We start from the raw sequence: 22,991 nt of genomic DNA on the forward strand, positions 1-22,991 counted from the left end.
TTTACTTATTGCAGCATTAGCCTGGCAGCTAGTGCCCATCTATTCATGGGGCTAGCCAGCTAATTACCAATCTATTCGGCTTATTGCAAGCCACAATCTTCCAAAATTGAGCTGCCGGTTGTTGCATCGCCACCTCCAAGGGGCTACCGTTCGCAGTGGTCTGAAACGACGGGGTGAGACGTGTTCCCTCGAACTAACGGGGTGGAGATCTCACTTCGACTGAAAATGCGAGCCATCGGACCCCCGATTTTGTAGGGTGAAAGACTTGTCTTATCGGGGCGTTGGGCATCGTTTGGCAGCATTGTCAAGATGGGCTGGATAAGTCAAGTGTGTACAGCCACCCTACTCAACGACCGGTGCTGTATAAGAATAAAGGAACAAAATAAACTTCGGACAAGCACCCACCTCCGCAGGATCCCAGGGGAGCAGGTTGCCCACTCTGTACTCCGTATTCCGCAGCCCACTCGGTGACTCGAGTGGAGAGAGGATCGTCAATTCTCCGATAGAATGAGCGAAGCTGGCTCCACGTAAGAAAGTTAAGTCACCGCGCGAGAGCGAATCAGGGCAAACACTGTTAGGGCTTATGTTCCAACTTTTTGGCTCTAAACTGTAGATCTAATTGGCTGACCCGCTCGACGGGGCCCTTCTCGTGCCTGTCAGAATCCGTAGAGTACATCTGGCGCATGTCCTCTACTAACTTTAGGATGTCATCTCGACCAAACTGGGGAGACCCAGCGCTTCACCGTCTGTCTGCGTGGCCTATTGTTCCGGGCACTCTGAACGGAGCAATGGTTAGATCTGGATAGGAAACCGGTTCCTATATTGAACCTAGCAGGAATGTAGCCACAGCACTTATCAGAGCTCGGCAGGGGCTCCGCAATCTTCAGCACCACATTGAAAAGTACTTGTGTATACAGGATACATATCGACGCTATGGCCCTCGCAACGGAAGACGCCCGCCGTGGTGGCGTCTAGTCTCTGATGGGCATGGTCAAATTTCGCCAGCTAACACACTTAGTATGGATGTCCGGAAAAAAAGAAACCAAAAACAAAAACAAAAACAAAAAGCTATCAGTATCTTCACTTTGCTCTGCTGTGTTCTGTGGTTGGGCTGCAGATTTGAATGCTTGTGTGTTCAAGATTTGCGAAGGAAATTGCAAAACGTCGCCCATTGAGATTATGTCGCCATACTATCCGAACCTCCATTTCTTATGAATCGACCTTATAAAGGCGCTTCGTACAGGTCATAGGAGTACTAGTACTAGTAGGTGCCTTACAGATATCCAGGAGCTCAACCTAGGTCAAGATCCTACATAAACAATGTTCTATTTGCGACTGCATAACCATGTGGCTGATATGCGATGTGTGCTATGTTTGAGGGTAGATCTACCCGGAGGAGATGACTGAAAAACAAAACCTAACGCCTATATATCCGGATTTTTAGGGCTCAAACCTGGGTGGCCTGGACTTTCTCAGTCAGCTCAGACACGCCGTCGGTTTCCTTCTTTTTGTTGAGGCGTGATTGTAATTCGGGTACCAGCTGAGCCAGTTCAACCTCGACACCCTCCTTCTCGGGGTGGTCATCCTTGAGTCCCATCTCCTTAATCTTAACCTTGCCAGCGGCCAGCTCCTCTTCGCCGAGAATGATAGCAAAAGGAACGCCGCTTTGCTCGGCAGCCTTGAATTGTTGTGGAAGCTTGGGCTTCAGTTTATAGGAGAATTCAGCCTGATAATATTGTTAGTTGCCTATCCCAATTCTCTGCAGGGTGTTAATCGTCCTTACTCTGATGCCAGCGCTCCACAGCTTCTCGCACACTTGCATGCGCTCCTTCAACAGACCAGTGAAGCCCTTTCCACCAAAGGCCATGACAAAAGCATCCACTTCGCTGGCGCGAAGCTGGTTGGCATTTTGCTCCCGCTCAAGACGGGCTTTGGTAATAGAGAAAATACGGTCGACACCGAAAGAGATACCCACACAAGGAACTTGCGCCTTGGGCAGGAACATACCCACGAGATTATCGTAGCGGCCACCAGCAGCCACACTACCGACACCAAGGGTGGGGTCATTTGATCGGTCATCATCTTCAGAGGCCTTCTTGTCTTTCTTGACGAGCTTCTGAGCCTCCGGGGCTCCAGATTGCACGGCAGGGGCAGAGCCTTCGGTGACAACCTCATAGATAACGCCAGTATAGTAATCCAGGCCACGAGCCAGTGACATATCGAAAGAGATGTTCTCTAGAACACCAAAGGCTTCCAAGTAGTCCATCATCAGAGCCATATCGTCCAGACCGGCCTTAGCAGACGCGTTAGCGGTAAGCGCCTCGTCAGCGAGGAGTTTGTCCACCAGCTCGCGCGATCCCTTATTCATAACATAGGTCTCGATCTTGTCCGCAACAGCTCCATCCAGACCCTTCTCAACCATCTCCTTGCGCACATCTGCCCACGGCATCTTATCCAGCTTATCGACAGCGCTCGAGATCGGACGGACCAAGTTCTCGGGCACTCCGCACACAGCAAACATTCCATCCAAGATCTTGCGGTGGTTGAGCTTGATGGTGTACTTGCCATTCCATCCCAACTCCTCGAACACCTCGCTCACGATCCGGAGCACCTCGGCGTCGGGGACCATTGGGTCGAAAGCGCCCGCGATATCGAAGTCACATTGGTAGAACTCGCGCATGCGGCCCTTGCTAACAGCCGGCTGGTCGCGACGATAGACCTTGGCGAGGTGATAGCGCTTGATGCTGCGGATATCGGAGTTCATGGCGAGCCAGCGGGCGAAAGGGACGGTCAGATCGTAGCGCAGGGAGCAGAGCTCGCCCCCCTGGTCCTGCAGGTCGTAGATGAGCTTCGAGTCCTCGCCATACTTGCCTGCGAGGATTTCGCGCAGCTCGAAGACGGGGGTGTCGAGGGCTGTGCCGCCGTGGCGCTTGAACACGTTGGTAATGGTGGAAAAGATGCGGTCGCGGAGAAGGGCGTCGGAGCCAGCCCAGTCCTTTGTCCCCTTGGGGGTTTTGAGGGTGAATGACACCTTATCCTTGGGCATTGTGTCGAGCGCGCTGGAACGAGGGGTGGAAGAAAAGAACCGCGTGCGGCGGGGGAGGTTTTGGTGGTGGGGGATGGTGGGGACAAAGCGACAAATTTGATTCGAGCCGGGTCGCAGGCTTTGGGCAGGGCAGGGCGAATGAGTCAGAGAACCAGTTGATCTTGTGCGATTGCACTCAACGAGGGTTCGTTGGACAGAGCGCAGACGACTCGAGTGGAACGTCATCCAAGCAATGCGCAATTGACGAGAGCTGATGGCTCAGGAGGTCGATTGGGCGTTTCCTTTTTTTCTCAAGGAGTTTTTCCGTCTGGTCCGTGCATCGTGTGTACGCGGAGGCGATGCAAGTATACTCAGATCAGTGACATCAGTCAACTTGAGCGATTGTATACTTGCCATTATCTGTGAGCACAGCCAGATTTGGCATTTGAATCTTCCAATGTTGTTCAGCCACTCGGTTATACCCCCGAAGCATGCCGCTCTGTCACGCAGGACGCACCCACGATATATTCGTTAATGCATCTTCATAGTGACTGGAATACACCAATCACTTAGAAATATCCTATCACTAGAAATAGCAAGAATATATATAAGCCGAAGATAAGAACAAAACATGCTAATTCTAGTACTAAACATTGGCCTCTATGACATGAGCAAAGTCGAGTACAGGTCGCAGATAATACAATTTGAAATCGAAAATAAGCCCTCACAAGTACTCCATGTAGTACTGAAGTAACTTGAATATCATGGGATGAATGAGGAGATATTATATGCTATGCCCGTCTTCACAAGCATATCATCGGGGGGAGTTATAATGCCACATAGTAGAATTTCGACACAATTCCAACATGAGATCCAAACCCGATCGGACCCGCCACTTGATGCTGGAGGAGAGAATACAGAAGATTGCTGAAAGGCTGATCAGAACATTTAGGTTACAGACCTGACCATGGAAGAAGGGGAAACAACAATGGTGATGCTACAAATAGCAGTGGAGCCAAAGACGAACCAGGGGCCGCGTCTCGACCATGAAAGAAACCGCTAGTGAACAAGATCTACACGTCATACATGTGTCTCTCGAAGGATCTGAGCTGTACCAGGGGTATCATCATAGTTCATTCTCAGTACTCGAGGCGGTGCACTTGGCAGGGTTTCAGACTCGGTATGAAGAGATGGAAAGAATAATCATCAAATATTGACACAGTTGTTAGGCGTATCTTATTAGTTTAGGAGAAGCGGAATCAGAAATAGGGGAGCAATGGCAACACTTCCCCTTCTCAGCCTTCGAGCGTATGGTCGAATCTACTGGTTCCTACGGCTGATTTTGAGTCCCCTTAGCCCCAAGGAATGGCGGGCTGGGCATCAAGGAGCCAGAGCCCCGCTCCGCCTAATTCGCATGGTTCAACTTCATTTTCCTCCATATAACCAAGCATATCGCCTCTGCAATCACGGTGTCTACCATACTTTTACTCTAAACCCTTGCCACTTCTAGAACATAATGGTTCTCTATCGTCTTGAGCGCCCTAGCAACCATGGAATTGCAGCATACGATATGACTCTCCTTCGGAGGACACCTGAACCGGCTGAATAAGGTGCAAGAACAGCCCATGCCAGATAGATCTTTGAATTTCGAATTCTCGGTATCCCCAGAGCGTTAATCCCCAACGTGCTAAGCTGCTTGCCTTTCTTCAGTCGCAATGCACAGCCTAGAAATCATCGTGCTGTATGTGTTGGTTGATAAGAGCTTACTTGCTAGGTCGTACGGCCCAGTGGGTACCTGGAGTGTACTTTAGCTTTGCGGCGGTCTAAACTCTCCTCGGACTTTGGGTCCTTAATCAGGAAAAAGGACACGCGACCAGAGAAGACCATATTGATAATTTTCTAATATCATCTATTGCACCGTACTCTTCTAGTAGACCCGCGGGCGATTCAGGACCCGAAAATTACAGGCATGGATCGAGATCGGGCGGGCTAGGCGCCTGCATTATCTCTAGACCGTGCAGCTTAGCCTCCCTCAGCTGCGACGATCACCAACACTGCGGCTGTCGACTGGGCACTGGAATGGCCCCATTTGCTGCTCCCTAGACACAAGCACTTACTACCTTGAGCCACCATGCCGGATTATGGGGTCAAGTACTTTTTGAAGCTGCATGTCGTAACGCAAAGGTATGTGAGATGGATGGTGAATGCTTGATGCAGCCTCAATCCGCTTGGCATCGCTGGCCCCTTCTGGCCCCTTCAATTAGCTGGCTCTTGATTCGCAATATGCCGAGTATACCCATGGGGTTCAGAGTACTCTGGCGAAGAAATTTACAAGGCTGGGGTCCCAGTCATGAGATTACCCGCCCCCGCCGGGCGTAGGACGATGCAGATGCAGGGCGAACCGGTGGAACGAAGGCCACCCACTCATCAACAGGTTTGCAGCAGGGGTTAGGGACCAATTCTCCCACACTGTTTCAGGACCGTTGGGTATGGAATGATTGAATAGCGAATGATCAAATGGGAAAAAAGACGCAAACCTAAAGATCCACATGCTGTGCGCCAAGCGCAGATACCGATAACAGCAGATACCGAAAGGATGATATGTATAGTCTCTATTGATACCACGATCTGTGATTCCAGGAGAAGTATGGGGGTAGAGCAATAGAGTGACGTGCGTCGGCAGTCTAGCTCGTTGTCTGACCTGGGAGGCGTTCGGGGTCTAGTGTTCGAAGGCTGGAGGGTTGACGTAGCTGCCTGGCGGACCGGGCGCGGATTGGTCTCTCCACAGAGCAAAAAAGCCATATCCAACCTATGACTCGAGAGGCTCAGCCAAGCCAAGTCAGTATCGCGTGCTATCTGACTCGCCAAGCATCAGGGCGCAGTCGGTCCATACCGAAGTGATGCTACCTTCCCAGAAAGGGCACCGTAGTTGGATCGATTTGCGTGCCACCCCCACCGTGATGTATCGGTTATGTGGCACAGGAAAGCGCATCACTTTGAATCAATTAGAGCAGTGTCTTTTCTACTACCCACTCCCAGGTCTTAACCAATCTGAACACCGCCCCTTCTCTACTAATGACCGGCTAGCGCCAATAATCAGAAGGGGATTCAGATCTCGACTGTATCGAGGTTATCGCAGGACCCTTGCGCACATCTGCAGGCCTTCTACGGGTAAGAGGTACGAAGGGGGTTTAGTCCTGCGGTGTACCCGATGGTTTAGCGCGCTGGCTCCCCGCAAGGGCAGATGTTCCCATACTTCTTGCGGTGCCGCCGATGGCGCACTACTGCGCACTATACTCTAAAAGCCATGGCCCGACAGAGAGGTGCTCGGAAAGAGGCCGTCGCGCGCGGTTCTTCCGTTTCTGCCGGCACCGGTGTCCAGGCCGCTCGGGAAACTATAGAGCAGAACAGCGCATGAAACAGGATAGATGCATATTCTTTCCTTTTTCCCTCCTCCCCCTTACTTGGACGCCAGCGACCAGGTCATTTTCCCTCCCCGCATAGAGGTCGAGGCAAGGATTCGGATCGAAACGGGCTTCGACCCCACCGCCACTATGAGTCTCCATGACCGAGACGGTCATTGGCGGAAACGAGACGCCATGCGAGGGGCGGACACATGGCCCGTGAGCGTAGCCAATCGCCGGGCAACGGTTAATGGATGAACTCTGGACCAAGGCCCCCATCCCTCCCGTATCAGAGTCCTTCTCGTTTTGTTCGTCCATGGGTATTCCATGGGGGTTCCCCCCTCTGGGGGAATAACGAACCAATGACCACGACATCGCCTCCTCCCGGCTCCGAGGCCACCGGACACCACACAAAGGAATGCGCAATTTTGCGTCGCATTGAGAAAATCGGCGATTGGAGCAGGTACCTGCCTTAAGGTGGTCCACGTGGCTCGAGCGGAAACCTAAGGCTCCTGAGTGGGTAAAAAGTCAAGGCCGATGCGGAGGGCGTTTCTGGACGCTTCCGCTGCATGACTTGCGCGAGTAAGAAAACCGGGGTTTACGGAGAACGGTACTTTGGTGATACTGTATTGCCCATTCAGAATGGGAGGAGAATAAACGCAAGTGTATTATAGAAGTCAAATGGGCTACGCCCGGAGGAAGCTATATCAGTAGTCATCCAAGCTTAGACCAGATAGTCCCCTCCCCTCCCATTACTCTCTCTCCATGGAACGCCACCTCATTCCGTTTCTCCTCCCCAATCTCTCTTTCACATCTTTCTCCCCCTTGAATCTCGCCCCCCAATACCATTCCCCGTATGGTGGTGCTTGCGTTTCAAGCGGTCTCTCTGTTCCCCGGACGCCTCCGCGACTCACGCCCAGACCTAAAGCGAAACACTTTTCCCCGATTTACCCCAATCCCGCCCGCGACTCTCAACCACCATATGCTCTCCGCGACCAGCCGCGACTTCTAATCCCCCATGCCGCCTAGCGCGAGTCTCTTTCAGCGATCATGAAGGGGTTTTTCGGCTCCAAAAGTTCGCGGGGCAATGGGGTATGTCCGAGATCCTGTAGTGACGAAACATCATCCCTCTTGCCTCTTTGCTTCGTGGCACAGCATCCGCCTCCCCCCCTGCGCTACTTGTTACACGATCTGGGCCGGGTCAGTCCTTGCTAATTACGTGAATCCGACATAGGCTTCGACCATTCCTTCACCCGTCCCTGCTCCCGTCAAGAAGGACCCCCAGGCGCCGCAGATAAGTCCGCTCGAGAAGAGGCTGAAGGACATGGGCCCTATACGGGTTGACGGCAGCGACAAGTTCTTTGGCATGGAAAATGTGAGAGCACACTCGCTTCAGTCCATCCCGAGGCTGAGATAAGACCAACGTGAGAGGCTAACCGCAAATTTCTGCCTGTGAAGTACGGCAATACGTGCTACTGTAACTCGATCCTCCAATGTCTCTATTATTCCGTTCCCTTCCGCGAGGCTGTCATCAACTACCCGCAGCGAACTCCGGTCGAAACCCTCGAGGCTGCCCTTGCTCAAAACCTTCGATTTCAGGACCCCAACGCGTTCTTGGAGGCGGAGGCCTTGGCGGCTAAACAGAAGGTGGTTGCCGCGTCTTCATCCAGACAGGCCGGTGTGACCCCCAATCAACCCCAGAAGCCCGAAGACAAAGAATCGCCAGAATACAAGAAAAAGGTCGCCCTGCAGACCCTTCCGATCCTGGAGACCAAGAACAATGCCTCCAGCTATGGCATGTCGGAATCGCTCTTTACGTGCCTGAAGGACATTTTCGAGTCATTGGTCGGTAGCCAGTCTCGTATCGGAGTGGTTCGTCCTCAACAATTTCTGGAAGTCCTACGTCGGGAAAATGAAATGTTCCGGACAGCCATGCACCAGGACGCACATGAGTTCTTGAACCTGCTTCTCAACGAGGTGGTATCTAATGTTGAGGCAGAGGCCTTGAACCAGAGCGTCGGGAAGCCTCTCCCTCCACAGCCCTCCGAAAGCGCAGACTCACTTGCTCTGAATGGAAGTACGGGCTCTAAGTCGCCGAATACGACGAGATGGGTTCACGAATTGTTTGAAGGAACGCTGACCTCGGAGACCAAGTGTCTAACTTGCGAAAAGGTATCGCAACGAGACGAGGTATTTTTGGATCTGTCGGTCGATTTGGAACAACATACTTCCGTGACCGCTTGTCTTCGGAAGTTCTCTGCTGAAGAGATGCTTTGTGAAAGGAACAAGTTCCACTGCGATAATTGTGGAGGCCTTCAAGAGGCAGAAAAGCGCATGAAGATCAAGCGTTTGCCTCGCGTCCTCGCATTGCATCTCAAACGTTTCAAGTACACCGAAGATCTCCAGCGACTCCAAAAATTGTTTCACCGTGTGGTGTACCCTTACCATCTTCGCCTTTTCAACACAACCGACGATGCCGAAGATCCGGACCGGCTCTACGAGCTTTATGCCGTCGTTGTGCACATTGGTGGCGGTCCATACCATGGCCATTACGTGGCGATTATCAAGACTGAAGATCGCGGTTGGTTGCTCTTCGATGATGAGCTGGTGGAACCGGTAGATAAGAATTATGTCAAGAACTTCTTTGGTGACAAGCCAGGGTTAGCTTGTGCATATGTTCTCTTCTACCAGGAAACCACTCAGGAAGCCGTTATGCGAGAGCAGGCCCAAGAAGACCAAGCTTCTGCTGCGGCTGCCACTGCGGCATTCGCAGCAGCGGATTCGGCGAAGGCAAATGGCCATGCACTTTCTCCTGGGCTGCATCATGTTCACAGTGCTAGCCAAGTTCCTTCTGATGACCTCAATCGTTTTCTACCCATGAATAAATCACTGAGCGTTCCTTTGATGCCTTCCCATCCAGAGTCCCCTGAGCCCGAGGGGACGAGCCCACCAACATCTCAACCACTAGCGCCGCCACTCCCACCCATTCCGGACGAGGAACCGTCTAAACTCAGCCCGAAGAAGAGCGATATCCAATCTCGCAAGGAAAAGGCTCGGGAGGAGAAGGAACGACGGCAGGCCGAGAAGGCTGCTGAGAAGGCCGCCGAGAAGGCCGCGAAGGAGGAACGAGAGCAACACGAACGGAACGAGCGTCAACGGCGAAAGGAACAATATCAATCTCGCATGGCTTTGGCCAGAAAGGAGGAAGAGGAGATGCGGAAGGCTATTGAAGCAAGCAAAGCCGACGCATTTGATATTGGACCCGAAAATGGATCTCCTCGCAAGTCCACTTCCAGCCTCCCCGGGATCTTCAAACGAGGGAGCCGCAGCCTAAGCCAAAAATTGAGCAAAGAACCCCGAGTATCTCTGTCCGCTATGGAAGGGTCGCCCCATCCACCACCCCAAGTCCCAGAACTCCCTTCTCACGAGACGGGAACTCCGAGGCCCCCGTTGCCTCGCAAAACAAGTGCAGATATCTCCATCCCCAGGTCCTCCTCTCGAACCGCCTTACCTCTGGTCAATGACCAAAATCACCACCACACCTTCACCCACCACCATACCTTCCACTCAAAAAACGACAGCCGCACAACCCTCAATTCCCACGCCCCCAATGAAAAACATCCCACCGAGAAGCACGGCCATACCAGACGGTGGCGGTCCCTCAGTCTCAAGAAGGCTTAAGCATCAATGTCCTCCAGAAGTCGTTCTCTGCATCTACCAGCCTCCCGGTCGATTCCAGCGAATTTTTCGCACCGAGATACCCCCTCTTATTATGCACATATGAGCGATTTTCTGCACATAAGTTCGGGGAATGTATCATCATTTCTGATCATGATTTTCCATCTGCTTGTCTTCTCCCATTCCTCCCACGGAATCGCCACGGCTTTCCCACGGACATGTGTTTCTAGAGCCTATTGATCTTTACCTGCCCCCTTTTCCATTTTTCCCTTTTACGCATCTTATCTCTTATCACCGCCGCCTTTGTCCTTGCTGCTACTACTGTAACATCGTGACATGGTAACCACGCCGGTGGAGAGACCCTCCCCTGGCGCAAAAGAGGGCGTTTGGTTTTTGCAGTCCTGGCGAGCTTGGCCGGGCTTGGAAGCTTTCTGGCGCTCTTGCTTCTTGTTTTCAGCCATGAGCATATTTTATCACATGTCTTGACGTACTTTGCTCTATTTGCAATGGATCACGGTTGCTGTAATACAGCATTGATCCATCTCTATCGAAGATGGTTTCTTTAGTTGTAAACAAGAAACAATTCAACAAAGTTAAATAATATGCTCTCGTTCGTAGTGGCAATATCTCGGCTAGTCCTTGTATATCTACATTTAGAGAGCCTAGTGAAACCAGCACAGGAACGAATGTTTTGTCTCCGGGCTTGCTCGAGGCCTAAAAGCACTGGCTTCCGGTATCTTACTATCCGAATACTCTACGCCCGAGACATCTATTACTCCAGCCAACCAATAAGAAGCCACATCTATCCTTGCAAACATTGTCCTTGTAGAATGGCGCTTGATTGTGGTCGTGGCGAGCTATAAAGAACAGATATTGCTCTGGTTCATAAATCATTGTTCAAGGGGAGTGCAGGCACGCGAGCAATGCAGGCCGCCACTGTTCGCGCACACGGACTCGACGAGTAAGGAGGCTTCGCGGGGTTCATCCGAGGATCAATTCGTACACAATGATGATTGTATTAATGGCGATCAGGGGTACTGCGGTTTTCCGTGTGTTAGCTGGATAAGAGATGGATGATCGTGGGACCGGGGATCCATCGGTGGACATGTAGGCGTTCGATGCCAGTGCGCATTTACGCAGAGCAATTGCCACACCGTCGCATCCACGCTGGGGAAGGGTGCGTTGACATACTCCGCATTACTGTCCGCACGCTGGCAATCAGATTGATCGTCTTGGCCTTCACGCTGGTGCTGTCGTAGGCGGCGCCGAAGCCGGGGTCAACCTGGGTGTTGCCCCATCCAACTATTTGTTTTCTTTATGTTAGCTCGGTGCTAGAGACTGTGCCCGTAGTGCGCGTGGTTTCGAGGAAGGACGTACTGCGAGCGAGGAAGCGGTCCTCGGAAAGGATGGCAATCGCGTTGATGATAAGAACGGCCGCTGAAAGAGAAGAGTTTTGTCAGTGTGTAGGCACGAGTAATGCATGGAAAGGTTCTCACTGTAGAGGAGACTCCCGAAGAAGAACATCGTTGCGGTGAGGGCTGGTGCAGGTAGTGCGAAGTGGGAACTTGAAGTGATGAAGGCGAAGGTGCGGGAAGCGCCAGATCTCCGGATCAACAACCGCAACAGCCACCATGAAGCATGGTTAGTGCAATGCCCACAGTCCCCCACGCACGAGGCTAACCAGGTTTAGGGGTTGCGCTTCTCGTCCTGCTTCTGGCAGCTTTGATCGTGCTGCATGCTGTCGTTGCACCGTACACGAAAGTCGAGGAATCATTTCACGTCCAAGCTACCCATGACATCTTGGCCTTTGGGCTGCCATATGAGAAAGGCCTGGAGTATGTCAACTACGACCATTTTGTCTTTCCAGGTGCCGTTCCCCGGACTGCGGTCGGCGCAGCAGCTCTGGCGAAGGTGTCACAGGGTCTTCTTGCGTTGAATGTCGACATTGACCACCAAATACTCTGTACGTGTATACAACTATACGACTTTCTTCTGGCGTGAAATACTGAGTTTCTGCAGCGCGGGTGGCTCTCGGTCTCTACAATGCACTTGCACTGGGTGTATTTGCACATGGGGTCTTGCGCAGCTTCGGCCGGACTGTAGCTGTATGGTACCTCGTCCTTCAAGGCAGCCAGTTCCATCTGATCTACTACGCTTCGCGGCCGTTGTCGAACATGTTCGCCTTCGGGCTTACGACATTCTCTCTGCGATTTGCACTTCCAGACAAGCTCCCACTGAACGCAGCTAGATCGGGACTGCACGAGAATGCCGGCCAGCTATCACTCATCCTTCTTACCTTCGCGGGGGTGGTATTTCGTTCCGAATTAGCAGTCCTGGTGGCCACAACGACTCTGTACCTTCTCGCCTCAAGACGCATAACACTGCTCTCATGCATCAAGGCAGGGCTCCTGGGATTGAGCCTCGGTCTTTGCACGACAGTACCAATCGACTCGCAGTTTTGGCAGCGCTGGCCTCTATGGCCCGAGCTAGAAGCCTTTGTCTTCAACGTCGTGCACGGCCAGTCCTCGGAATGGGGCATAGAGCCATGGTCCTTTTACTTCCTTAATGCTCTCCCTCGCCTCCTTCTCAATCCTGCAACGTACCTCCTCGCTCTCCCCATCGCCCTCCGCCAACCCGCAACCCGCCACCCAGCCCTCTCCCTCCTAACCCCCTCCCTCACCTTCGTCGCCTTGTACAGCTTCATGCCGCACAAGGAATGGCGCTTCATCATCTACATCATCCCGGCCCTCACAGCCTCCGCTGCCCTAGGCGCAGGATACCTCTGGACGCACCGCGCGCGCTCCCTCTTCGCACGCACAGCATCCAGGCTCCTCGTCCTTTCCACACTCTTCTCATTCCTCCTCTCCACCTTCGTGCTCCTCCCCGCCTCCGCAGCAAACTACCCCGGCGCGCACGCCCTGAACGCACTGCACCGCTACCACGCGCGAACCGCGCCGGTGCAGGACACCGACGTCGAGCCGGATAGTGTAACTGTCTACCTCGGTAACCTGGCCTGCCAAACGGGCGTGACCCGGTTCCTGCAATTGCCTGATTCGCACTGGGTCTACGATAAGACGGAAGACGAGGCGGCGAAGGCTTCGTTCGAGTTTTGGGACCGGTTCGACTATGCTCTTGTTGAGGCGGGACGGGATCCTACTTTCGCGGATGACGATGAGGTAAGGTTGAGGGCTGCGCTGCCGGAGGCGCAATGGGAGGTTGTGGAGGTTGTGGATGGGTTTGCGGGTGTCTCAGTGCTGAGGCCTGGGGTGCAAGCGGATGGGGACGCTGAGCGATGGGTTCTTCGGAGTTTGGGTGGCGAGTCTGCGGCTGGGTTGTATGAAAGAGGAAGGGATATTGTGAGGCAGGCTGTTCTGAGGGGTTGGTGGGTTGAATTGAAAATGAGGCCGAAGATCAAGGTGTTGAAGCGTGTGTGAATGAAGATGGGGGTGTGGTAGAAGCTTTATTATTTCACTTTTTATATCAAATAGTAGGGGCGCTATTTGGAATCTATATACCATTTCACCTCGCTACATACTTCTTAATTACTAGGCAACTTTACAGGGGACAAGAGCTTCAGAGCTATGTTTCCCATCCATTTTTTTTTATTGATATGGCTTAGATGTATCAACAGGTCGGCTACAGCCAAAGTATACGCAAACAGGGTATTATGTATCATGACAGGTTTCAAAATCGGAAGCTTCAGACCTCACAGACCACCAGGTGGGCCCTCGAGTCTCGCCATGCGCGACTCCAGCTCGCGCACCCAAGGCTCCACAGTCTGAACGTTCGAACGCAGAGCTTCCTCGCCCTGCGCCATCTTCGCTTCCACAGTTGCAAGTCCTTCCCGCCACTGCTCGATCTCAGATGCCATCTCGGCGTGGCGCTTCTCGAGCTCATTGAGTGACTCTGCGGCTTGTGCGGCACCAGCATGGCAAGCGCGAAGAGAGCGGAGACGCTCCAGTACGCTCGGAAGAAGAGGGTGCAAAGATTGGATGGTTGGGAGCGTGGCGTACAGGGCCTGGATCTTGGCTGCATTCTCGTCGTCCGAGAGGGAGCTGTCGCCGCCAGCGCCGGCATCGTCAGAGCCTGATGCGGTCATGCGCGCTGCTTGGGCCGATTTGGCGGCGTCTGCTGCGCGGCGCCGGGCAGAAGCGAGATTTTCTGCATCGGTGGTCAGCTTCCGGATTCGAGAGGACATGGCTTCCAGGTGGGGGGGTCGTCAGGCCGGGAACTAAGGGCATAGGAGCTCCAGTTCCTGGAGCGTTGCCAGCGAGCAGGCCAGTCAGAGCACCTAAACGCGAAGTGAGCTGATCCAAGGCTGGTAAGACGGGCTGCAAGGCGGGCTCGTTGATTCCGTCGCCAACGAATGGGTTTGAGGAGCTCGATATCCCCATTGATGATTCTAGAAGCGCGAGGCGGCTCTCGAATGCAGCTGCATGGGACAGGATTCCTGGTGGTGGTTGTGAAGTACCGACCTGTGCTGTCCCAGCGGAAAGAGTGGTAGCCTTATCGGTGGTAGATTGCTGCTGCTTAGGCTCTGGCTTCGCAGTAACATCAGCTGCTAGCTTTTGAGAAAGCGCAGCAGCGGCCGAGTAAGACGTGTTGATTCCGCGGGAGGTAGCATGCAGATTATCCAGGGCCCGACTTAACTCTGCAACGCCGTCGCCCAATTCTTCTTGCGACTTTGCTGGAGACGTAGCTTGGGTATCGCCATCCTTTGGCTCATCCGCCGCAGCTTTGTTCTCCATCTCCACTCGTAGATCCTCCACCTCTCGTCGCAAACGAGCCAGTCGACGCTCCACGGATTCGTCGTCGCTGTCGCTTAAGTCGCCCAGCTCCTCTGTTCCATCTTCCCGTCTCCTTCTTCGACGCTGACTCTTGCTCTTGCTGCGGTATGCTTGTCTCTTCATGGAGATACTGTCTGAGAAGTTGGCATCGCGGGCGTCCACGGCGGCGCCCATGAATTGTTCGCGCGCTTTGTCTGCGTCGATACCTTCGCGATCGATGTCGGAGGTATTGGTGTCATCGTGATCTGATTCAGTGCGGATTGTGGCAGTCTATGTTTGAAGTGTCAATCAGCATTCTGCCTCGTGTGATCGCGACTGGACCATGTCAAACTTACGGGTGCTGTTGAAGCTTCGTCGGTCAGGTCAGGGGTCTCGTAAATATCAGGGGCGGGGTCCTAGGAGTCGTTAGTGACATAACCTCGGTATCATCTGCGAGATGGCATACCAAGTCCGGAAGACCAGCATATTTCTTGTTAAAAGCCATGGCTGTGTGACTGGGGTGAAGTCAACAACGCGAAACATCTATAGCCTGAGCCGTCTCCCGCTTTGAAGGCCTCAGGCACAAAGTGCCTGTGCGTAGTAAATATCCGACGAACCCCCCTCCGAACTATACAGTATTGGTCCTGTGTATTTGACCGAATAATATTTCGCAGCTCTGGAAGTCGATTGGGAACAGCATCTTAAGCTGTCAGTAAAAAAACACCACGGCCCCCAAGGCTTACATACGAGGGGAATGGCAGGAAATGCTTCTCATACGAGCGCTAAGTGGATTAACAGGCTTACGGAATCTAATTAATACTGCCCACGTTCTGGACGTTAGTCTTCGAGGTTTCATTGCGTGACAGCGAAGTACCAAACTCTGAGTACAGAGCTTTGAGTTTCTGGAAGGACATCGCCCAGGTTCCTACATACGAAGCGATACTAGGGGTGTTCGATAGTTGAGTGACCCAAGCCAGATTATTCCAGACGGGCTTCAGGAACTTGGGCCTCTTCATCTCTACAGAGGACGGCCAGCTCCATGTATCCCAGGCTTTCATTGGTTAACCTCATCCGTACCGGCCTTGTCATAAAGTGACTCGATTCCGTGGATGGGCTTAATTACGAAGCTACGGACATAATTGGCATAGCATGCTTTATCTAAATTTCAAATAATAGGAGGACTGCGTCTTAAAATCTACCACCCGAAGGGTGGATGGAACGGATGCAGCATCTACTGGTAACCCCTGGGGTTTCTCTAGATGCATTGCAAGGCTGCAGGCCTGCCAGCACGGGAGCAGTATATGCAGAGACGAGCCAGATACGACATACCTTACGAATCGCAGACACTTGCAGGCCATAAGCCATTGGAAGATCTTGGTCACTAGCCTTATGCCCGTGTCTCTATGTTGTGCATTTTTATTGTGTATAACTACAAGGCAGGGAACTATACAGATGCGGGTCATCCCGTGTGGCGCGCTCGATGGTGGCCTTGTCGCCTGATCTTATCGTCACATTCGCACGTGTCAGCCTCGGAATCGAAGCACATGCATTTCCAAATTGGCAAGTATATAGGAACTTCATCCTTTGTGTGACTTGTCCTCTTGTACCTTCCTCTTCGCATTCTCAAGTCCCATATCTGCCCTTCTAGCCTCAAGTTCGCACTCAGTACAATCGTGATATTGAAACCAAACGGCCTTACACTTCACCCCACTTCCCCCACTTCAGCTCTAACATACAAGATGGCTGCCCCCGCAGATGCCACGATCAAAAACCTCAATGGAAAATGGGTGATGGTAAGTTCAGTGCATCGAAACTGCTATGTTTCTCCCGCCAGCTAAAGTTGCGAATACTGATATCTACGGGCGCAGGACTCAACTCTGTCCGATCCCAGTGACAGCATCCTTGCTCTGGTAAGTCCAACCCAACAAGCACCCATCCAAAGCAATTCCTGAGGAATTGAGGTTGTGGTTACACAAGCCCGAGGGGAGAAGCAATTTAATCTCGACGAAGCATCCCTGCCACCCCAATCCTCCCCAGCCCTCTTCTACTCCACGAAGAAAACAAATACAACTAACAACGCAACAGCAAGGCATGAGCTGGTTCCTCCGGAAAGCTCTCCCTTACGCCACCGTAACGCTCTACGTCAAGGAATACCCTGACTCCTCAGACCCCAAGGTGTACCACATCGATGTCGACCAGGTCATCACCGGCGGTATCACGGGCACCAAGGAAGCGCGCACCCTGGACTGGCAAGAGCGCGATCACAAGGACGCCATCTTCGGCACCGTAAAGGGCCGCTCTCGCTTCCTGCGTGCCCGCAAGGAGGACGGCGTGGCCCGACCGGCCGTCGAGTTCTGCACCAAGGCTGGCGGTGAGGAAGATGCGCGGCTGCAGAAGTTCCTGCGCGGCGAGACGCTGATTGATGGATCGGCGAGCCAGGGGTTCGAAATCGATGCTGTCGGTGATGAGTTCGGGGAGGGTGAGGGCTTGTTCTTGCAGAACTTTGTGGATAATGAGGAGAGTAAGTGGACCGCGGAGCAGATCTGGGGGTTTGAGATTATTAACGGGGAGCGACGCCATACGCGCCGTGTGGCGGTTACGAAGAATGGCAAGGTGGAGATTGCTCGTTTAGTCTACTCTTATGAGGGACCTGTTGAGTAGAGAGTTCAAAACTCATATAGCCGATTGCTTGTGTTCGGGTGCTATTGACTCCTGTTTTGCCGTTTAGGGTTAATGGGCCGAGCATTTATCTCGGGGTTGTCCAGTCGAGAAATTCTAACAAATGAAGAGTTTCGTCATCTTATAATTTGTGCAATTGAAATGCTAGTGAATATTAGTGATAGTCGGGAAACTCAGCGATGGCGGACTCGGACTCGGAACCTGAGCTTTGAGAGCTTGTTCACATGAACGGGGAAATCACATGAACGAAGGAGTCTCTCACACCTGTCGTTTTGCATCCTCGGATGGATAAAGACTAATATCAGACTAATTGAGCATAATTTATCCAATTGAGGGGGAATGTGTGCAAATTGCCTATCCCTAACACGTCGCTGCAAGCTTACTACTTAGACAACGCACGCCGACTCCCATGATCCGGTTCCATAACTCAGTTGGTTAGAGTGTCATGCTAATAATACGAAAGTATCATTGGCAACGTGAAAGTCGAGGGTTCGACCCCCTCTGGGACCATTCGATTTTTATCTTTCGTCTTTTCTCTTTTTCTCTTTTTTTCTTTTTTTTCCCAGTGGTGGGGGGTGAAGTGGGGACAGACTCGGAGGAAATGGAAGTACTGGTAACCCGTGTTGAGTAATGTATATTGACATCGCAAGCGTAAGCTACATTTTGGTTATCATAAATGGAATAGGTGTGATCATAGAATGTGCCAAATCAAGAGTGTGTAGGCATCACAACGTTGGCCTTAGTGCTGACGGCATCCTCGGCCTTCCAGTGACTGGTGACGGTCTTCTGCTGTGTGTAGAATTGCAAACCGGGCTTGCCATAGAAGGTATTGGCACCGCCACCGGCGATACTCTTCTTGTTACCGGTGAAAGAGAACATAGGAAGAGGGACAGGAATGGGGACGTTGATGCCAAGTTGCCCCGCCTCGATGTCCTTCTGGAAGCGTGAGGCAGTGGAGCCGGAGCGGGTGAAGATAGCGGCACCGTTGCCGTACTCGTTGGCGTTGATCAACTCGATGGCATCGTCGAGGGTGTCGACGTGCAGACACACCAAGACCGGACCGAAGATCTCTTCCTTGTAGCACTTCATGTCGGGGGTCACGTTAGTGATGATAGTGGGACCAACCTATACATTGCGTTAACGGATGCTGCCATCTGGAGAAAATAGCATGTTTGAAACTCACGAAGTTACCATTGGGGTACTTCTCCGGGGTGTAGCCACGACCATCAAGCAGAATGGTAGCGCCCTCGGCCTCAGCACTAGCAATCAGATCCTCAATGCGCTTCTTGCTCTCGGGACTGATGACAGGGCCCAGATCGGCTCCTTCCTCGAAGCCACCATTGACATTAAGAGCTTTAGCACGCTCAACGAGCTCAGGAAGCCATTCCTTGGTCTCGCCCACCGTGACAAGAGTGCTCAGAGCCATGCAGCGCTGGCCAGCAGCACCAAAAGCAGCACCGCTGATGGCGTTCAGGGTCTGGTTCTTGTTGGCATCGGGCAGAACGGCAGCGTGGTTTTTGGCGCCTAGGTTGGCCTGCACACGCTTTCCATTGGCAGAGCCACGGGTGTAGATGTATTCGCCGGCACGGTTACTGCCAACGAAGCTGATAGCCTTGATAGCGGGTTCATCAAGGATAAAGTCCACAGTGCGGTGTTGGCCGTGGATAATGTTAATAACACCGGGAGGGAAGCCGGCCTCCTTGGCCAGCTCTGCCAGGATCATGGCCGCGCCGGGGTCACGCTCAGAGGGCTTCAAGATCAGTGTGTTACCAGTGACAGTGGCAATGGGGATGCACCAGAGGGGAATCATGGCAGGAAAATCTTTTATCGAGAGGGTCAGCATGCAAATCATCTGGTTTACGCCAGAGAACAGAGGTAATATCTCTTTCACTTACTGAAAGGGCAGATAGCCGCAACCACACCGAGAGGCTCGCGGTAGCTACGGGTCTCCATATCCTTGGCCACCTCAAGGACCTCGCCAGTCATGAGCGAAGGAATGCCACAGGCGGTCTCGGCAACCTGCAGACCACGCAGGACGTCACCGCGGGCATCGGCAAAGGTCTTTCCCTGCTCAAGGGTAATAGAAGCAGCGAGGCGGTCCCAGTTCTCACGGATGAGGCTAGTGAACTTGAACATGATCTGCTGGCGAGCCATGATACTGGTTGCACGCCAGGCAGGGAACGCCTTCTCGGCCGACTTAACAGCGGCCTTGAGTTCCTCATCCGTGCTCTGAGGAACGCGAGTGACGAGGTTGTTTGTAGCAGGGTCATGGAGGTCAATCCACTTGGTTGCCTGGGAAGACACAAACTCATTGTCCAAGAAATTGGTGGTGTCAATTGGCTTGGCAATCTGTTCGTGGGAGGTTGGGTACTCAGTAGCAGTGCTGGCGGCGGAGGTAGTCGAAGGTGCAAGTTGCTGAGCAGTGGCATGCAGTCGACGGGCGGCCGACATAGCCCCGGGCGTCGAGATGGAAGCCTTGGAGGTCATTCTGGCCGCTGGAGTAGCAGTGGCAAGAGTGCGGGCATTGGAGGCCCTCGCGATAGCCGGTGTGCGGGGAACCGAGCGAAGGGCGGGGATAGATCGAGCCAAGGACCGGCGAGCGGCCATTGTTTGAAGAGTTGATAGAGGGGGCAAGGGGGTGGTTTCTCCAAGAGCGAGAAGGAAGGCGAGGAATTCAGAGAGTATCGGAGGGGAAGTATATAAGAACAATGCCTAGCTACGGATAGCTGTTGTTACCCCAGGCCCGAGGCTAAGGAGAGGCCACCGCCTACAATCGGAGTCCCCAAGCTCGATAAGAGAGTTCGGCACTACCAGCCAATCGTGGTGCCCTGTCAGATCGCCGAGAGTGCCCGCATTACCCGATGTGGATCTGTGAGATTCGCGTTAAAAGGTGACTATTAGGCAGGGAAATCCGGTAGGTCGCTTATTGTCCCAGTCTTGTTACTCGAATGAGCACCCGTGGAGGGAGTACCTTCCTTATACAAGTTTGTAGAGAGAAACGGTTTCTTGTGAGTGGGGTGGAACTCCAATCTAGAATTCCAAATCATCCCGTCACATTCAAAACCCATGGTCACAATACATTTGAGGTCATACAAAAGGTATATCGGACCTCCATTCAGGGAATCTCAAGACTAGCTAGCATACTACTACACAGGTCACATGATAAACATAAAAAGGCAGGGAATAAGGAATCAACGCGGGAGGCTATGCGATCTCATTGTGGTTTAGGGTTTGTCGGGTGGAGCCTCATTTTTACTCGGCCGAGGAACGAGTGTTGCGCTTGGTAGCGCCGCCCTTGCCGGTGTCGGCGGAGGAGCTGCTTGCTGCGCTATCCTTCTCCTTGCCACCGCTGGCAGGCTGCTTGCCCTTAGGAGCAGGAGCAGGGCTGCTGGCACCAATGGCACCGACAATGACCAGGATGGAGGTGAGAAGAATGGCGACCAGGCCACCAGCAACCTCGGGCACAGTCTTGACAGCGTGAACGGGGTCCTCCTTGGCGAGGTTGATGAAGTAGTCAACCTTCTGGCGGACGAAAGTCACGGGGTCCTCCTGGAAGGTGACAGTGGTGCCAGCGTCAGGAGTCTTAGGAGCAGGTTTAGCTGCCTCCTCCTGAGCCTGCTCAATTGGGTACTTAACATCAAAGGTCTCCTTGCGGAGCTTCTCAGCGTCCTCGACGGAGTGGCCGATGTAGATGTTGTCGAACAGGATATCGTTCTGCATAGTCCAGATTTCGAAACCAATCTGCGAGGGGATGTTAGCATGCTTGATTGCGGTCGGGGCTTGAGCTTGGTCCAAACTTACAGCACCCATAGGCTCGAGGTTAGAGGGAGTCTTGTCCTCGAAATACTGGGGGTTGGGAATCTTGCGAGGAGCCCAAACGCCCTTGTAGGCAGGGTTGTCGATCAGAGGAGCAGACCACTTGCCCTTGTACTCGGGGTTCTTCTTCATGGGACGAGTCCACTTGCCACATCCAGAGACTTCAGCGCACTTGGGGTTAGGGACAGTAGGGGCGATCCAGTCGCCATCCTCCTCATCATCCCAGTCCTCGGGCTTCTCAGCCTCGGGGTCAGGGATGCTGGTGGGCTCATCAACCAGCCAGTCATCGGGCTGCTCAGCCTCCTCGTCCTCAATTTCGAAGGGAGCTTCCTCATCCCAGTCCTCGGGCTTGGTGGCCTCGGGGTCAGGGATCTTGGGCTCGTCAACCCAGTCAGCGGGCTTCTTGTCCTTGGGGTCATCAATCTCCTTTTCGGGGTTGACGGGAGGGTTGAAGTCCTCCAGGAGGCTGCCCTCCTTGACAGACTCGCCGTTGACGAGGATCTCGAAGGTCTGGTCAGGCTTGACGATGAGAGTGTAGAGGGAGGTGACCTTGGAGGTACGCGCGACAGGAGGAGTCTTGAGGTGCTTCTCCTCGTACTCCCCGGTCTTGGGGTTCTTGTGGCGGAAGATAAAGTGGACCTGGTTTGAGAAAAGATATTTTGTCAGCATTGAACGCGATGAAATTATCGAAGTATCAAAAGGAAACCATACCTTGTTGGTAGCACCGCACTTGTCGGGACCGAACATGACCACGTAAGGAGTGGCGTTGGAGAACTCATCTTGGTGCAGCTTCTTGTTCTCCTGGAGGAGCTTCAGGTAGGCACCACCACAGACGAGGGAGTTCTGGGGCTTAACCTCATACTGAACCACCAGGGTTTTGCCCTTGTTATCAATCTTCTTGGGGAACTTGGCGGAGATAGCGTGGTGGGCAGCAGCGTTCTTGACGACCAAGCCCTTGTCACCGTCGATTCCCGGGAAGACAGTGGGTTCCTCCACGGACCATTCGCCCACGTAGGCCCAGTCCTCCTCAGACTTGGGGTCGTCCTTCTTGGCATGCGATCGCTGCCACCGGGACTCCCAGTCCTCAGTGAACTGTTCCAAGAAGGGAGCCTTGAGAGCGGTGGGCTAGACGTGGCTGTTAGATGGTCCTTTGTCCAATTGAGCATAAGTAGCAAGTGTTGGGATTATCATACAGTGAAAGTGGGCTTCTCAATGGCAGCAGTTCGATCGGCGGCAGCTTCAACCTCCTCGGCATGGGCGTAGCCCATAAAGTAAGCCGAGGAGACTAGAGCCGTGAATGCGGCATCGAAACGCATCTTGAAAGGACAACAAGAAACAGCAAGGCCGAGGTAGGTGAGGGATGGGAAGTGGACACCTGTGAGGAGAAAGCGGAGGTTATATAGAGCGGGAAGATGGAGAAGGTCCAGGTGGCCTCTTCCATGAAAGCTCCCAATCGGGACTAGGGCGGCGCCCAGGTACACTTTTCGATTGCTTTCTATTCCGCGGCGCCGGCCTTATGGCTCCATTATTCCTATTCTGATGTGAAGAAAGAAGCTGCCCTCTATTGAACTTTAAAAATAGAGTCTCCAACCCCACTGCGATACCTGTAAATATTCGTTGTCA

The 22,991-nt window shown here is 53.0% G+C and overlaps 10 protein-coding genes across 10 annotated transcripts; 3 read left to right on the forward strand and 7 right to left on the reverse strand.

Annotated features, from left to right (window-relative positions):
- Nucleotides 1-1,447: 1,447 nt before the first annotated feature.
- On the reverse strand, nt 1,448-3,271 carry N7468_010195 (histidine--tRNA ligase; the record flags this gene model as incomplete). The annotated part of the gene is made up of 2 exons (XM_058479490.1): nt 1,448-1,726; nt 1,784-3,271. 2 exons carry the CDS (start codon nt 3,269-3,271, stop codon nt 1,448-1,450), a joined length of 1,767 nt encoding a protein of 588 aa, XP_058326058.1.
- A 4,208-nt stretch (nt 3,272-7,479) lies between these two features.
- creB (uncharacterized protein) lies at nt 7,480-10,110 on the forward strand (the record flags this gene model as incomplete). The annotated part of the gene is made up of 3 exons (XM_058479491.1): nt 7,480-7,521; nt 7,664-7,804; nt 7,888-10,110. 3 exons carry the CDS (start codon nt 7,480-7,482, stop codon nt 10,108-10,110), a joined length of 2,406 nt encoding a protein of 801 aa, XP_058326059.1.
- A 278-nt stretch (nt 10,111-10,388) lies between these two features.
- N7468_010197 (uncharacterized protein) lies at nt 10,389-10,568 on the reverse strand (the record flags this gene model as incomplete). The annotated part of the gene is made up of 1 exon (XM_058479492.1): nt 10,389-10,568. One exon carries the CDS (start codon nt 10,566-10,568, stop codon nt 10,389-10,391), a length of 180 nt encoding a protein of 59 aa, XP_058326060.1.
- Nucleotides 10,569-11,088: 520 nt separating this feature from the next.
- On the reverse strand, nt 11,089-11,631 carry N7468_010198 (YOS1 family protein; the record flags this gene model as incomplete). The annotated part of the gene is made up of 4 exons (XM_058479493.1): nt 11,089-11,144; nt 11,299-11,409; nt 11,485-11,544; nt 11,604-11,631. 4 exons carry the CDS (start codon nt 11,629-11,631, stop codon nt 11,089-11,091), a joined length of 255 nt encoding a protein of 84 aa, XP_058326061.1.
- Nucleotides 11,632-11,738: 107 nt separating this feature from the next.
- Nucleotides 11,739-13,541, forward strand: N7468_010199 (dolichyl-P-Man:Man(7)GlcNAc(2)-PP-dolichol alpha-1,6-mannosyltransferase; the record flags this gene model as incomplete). Its single annotated transcript, XM_058479494.1, has 3 exons — nt 11,739-11,748; nt 11,792-12,070; nt 12,127-13,541. The coding sequence occupies 3 exons, from the start codon at nt 11,739-11,741 to the stop codon at nt 13,539-13,541; spliced, it is 1,704 nt and encodes a 567-aa protein (XP_058326062.1).
- Nucleotides 13,542-13,813: 272 nt separating this feature from the next.
- N7468_010200 (uncharacterized protein) lies at nt 13,814-15,378 on the reverse strand (the record flags this gene model as incomplete). The annotated part of the gene is made up of 4 exons (XM_058479495.1): nt 13,814-14,284; nt 14,340-15,164; nt 15,230-15,289; nt 15,340-15,378. The coding sequence occupies 4 exons, from the start codon at nt 15,376-15,378 to the stop codon at nt 13,814-13,816; spliced, it is 1,395 nt and encodes a 464-aa protein (XP_058326063.1).
- Nucleotides 15,379-15,682: 304 nt separating this feature from the next.
- Nucleotides 15,683-15,889, reverse strand: N7468_010201 (uncharacterized protein; the record flags this gene model as incomplete). Its single annotated transcript, XM_058479496.1, has 1 exon — nt 15,683-15,889. The coding sequence occupies one exon, from the start codon at nt 15,887-15,889 to the stop codon at nt 15,683-15,685; it is 207 nt and encodes a 68-aa protein (XP_058326064.1).
- A 723-nt stretch (nt 15,890-16,612) lies between these two features.
- N7468_010202 (uncharacterized protein) lies at nt 16,613-17,534 on the forward strand (the record flags this gene model as incomplete). Its single annotated transcript, XM_058479497.1, has 3 exons — nt 16,613-16,666; nt 16,742-16,783; nt 16,959-17,534. The coding sequence occupies 3 exons, from the start codon at nt 16,613-16,615 to the stop codon at nt 17,532-17,534; spliced, it is 672 nt and encodes a 223-aa protein (XP_058326065.1).
- Nucleotides 17,535-18,260: 726 nt separating this feature from the next.
- Nucleotides 18,261-20,159, reverse strand: N7468_010203 (CoA-acylating methylmalonate-semialdehyde dehydrogenase; the record flags this gene model as incomplete). Its single annotated transcript, XM_058479498.1, has 3 exons — nt 18,261-18,677; nt 18,736-19,373; nt 19,448-20,159. 3 exons carry the CDS (start codon nt 20,157-20,159, stop codon nt 18,261-18,263), a joined length of 1,767 nt encoding a protein of 588 aa, XP_058326066.1.
- A 645-nt stretch (nt 20,160-20,804) lies between these two features.
- clxA (calnexin) lies at nt 20,805-22,684 on the reverse strand (the record flags this gene model as incomplete). Its single annotated transcript, XM_058479499.1, has 3 exons — nt 20,805-22,007; nt 22,080-22,493; nt 22,562-22,684. The coding sequence occupies 3 exons, from the start codon at nt 22,682-22,684 to the stop codon at nt 20,805-20,807; spliced, it is 1,740 nt and encodes a 579-aa protein (XP_058326067.1).
- Nucleotides 22,685-22,991: the final 307 nt, after the last annotated feature.

The sequence above is a fragment of the Penicillium chermesinum genome (assembly GCF_028974085.1).
Source record: "Penicillium chermesinum strain IBT 19713 chromosome Unknown utg000008l:1.0-1752722.0:1.0-1753981.0, whole genome shotgun sequence".
Classification (NCBI taxonomy): Eukaryota; Fungi; Ascomycota; class Eurotiomycetes; order Eurotiales; family Aspergillaceae; genus Penicillium; species Penicillium chermesinum.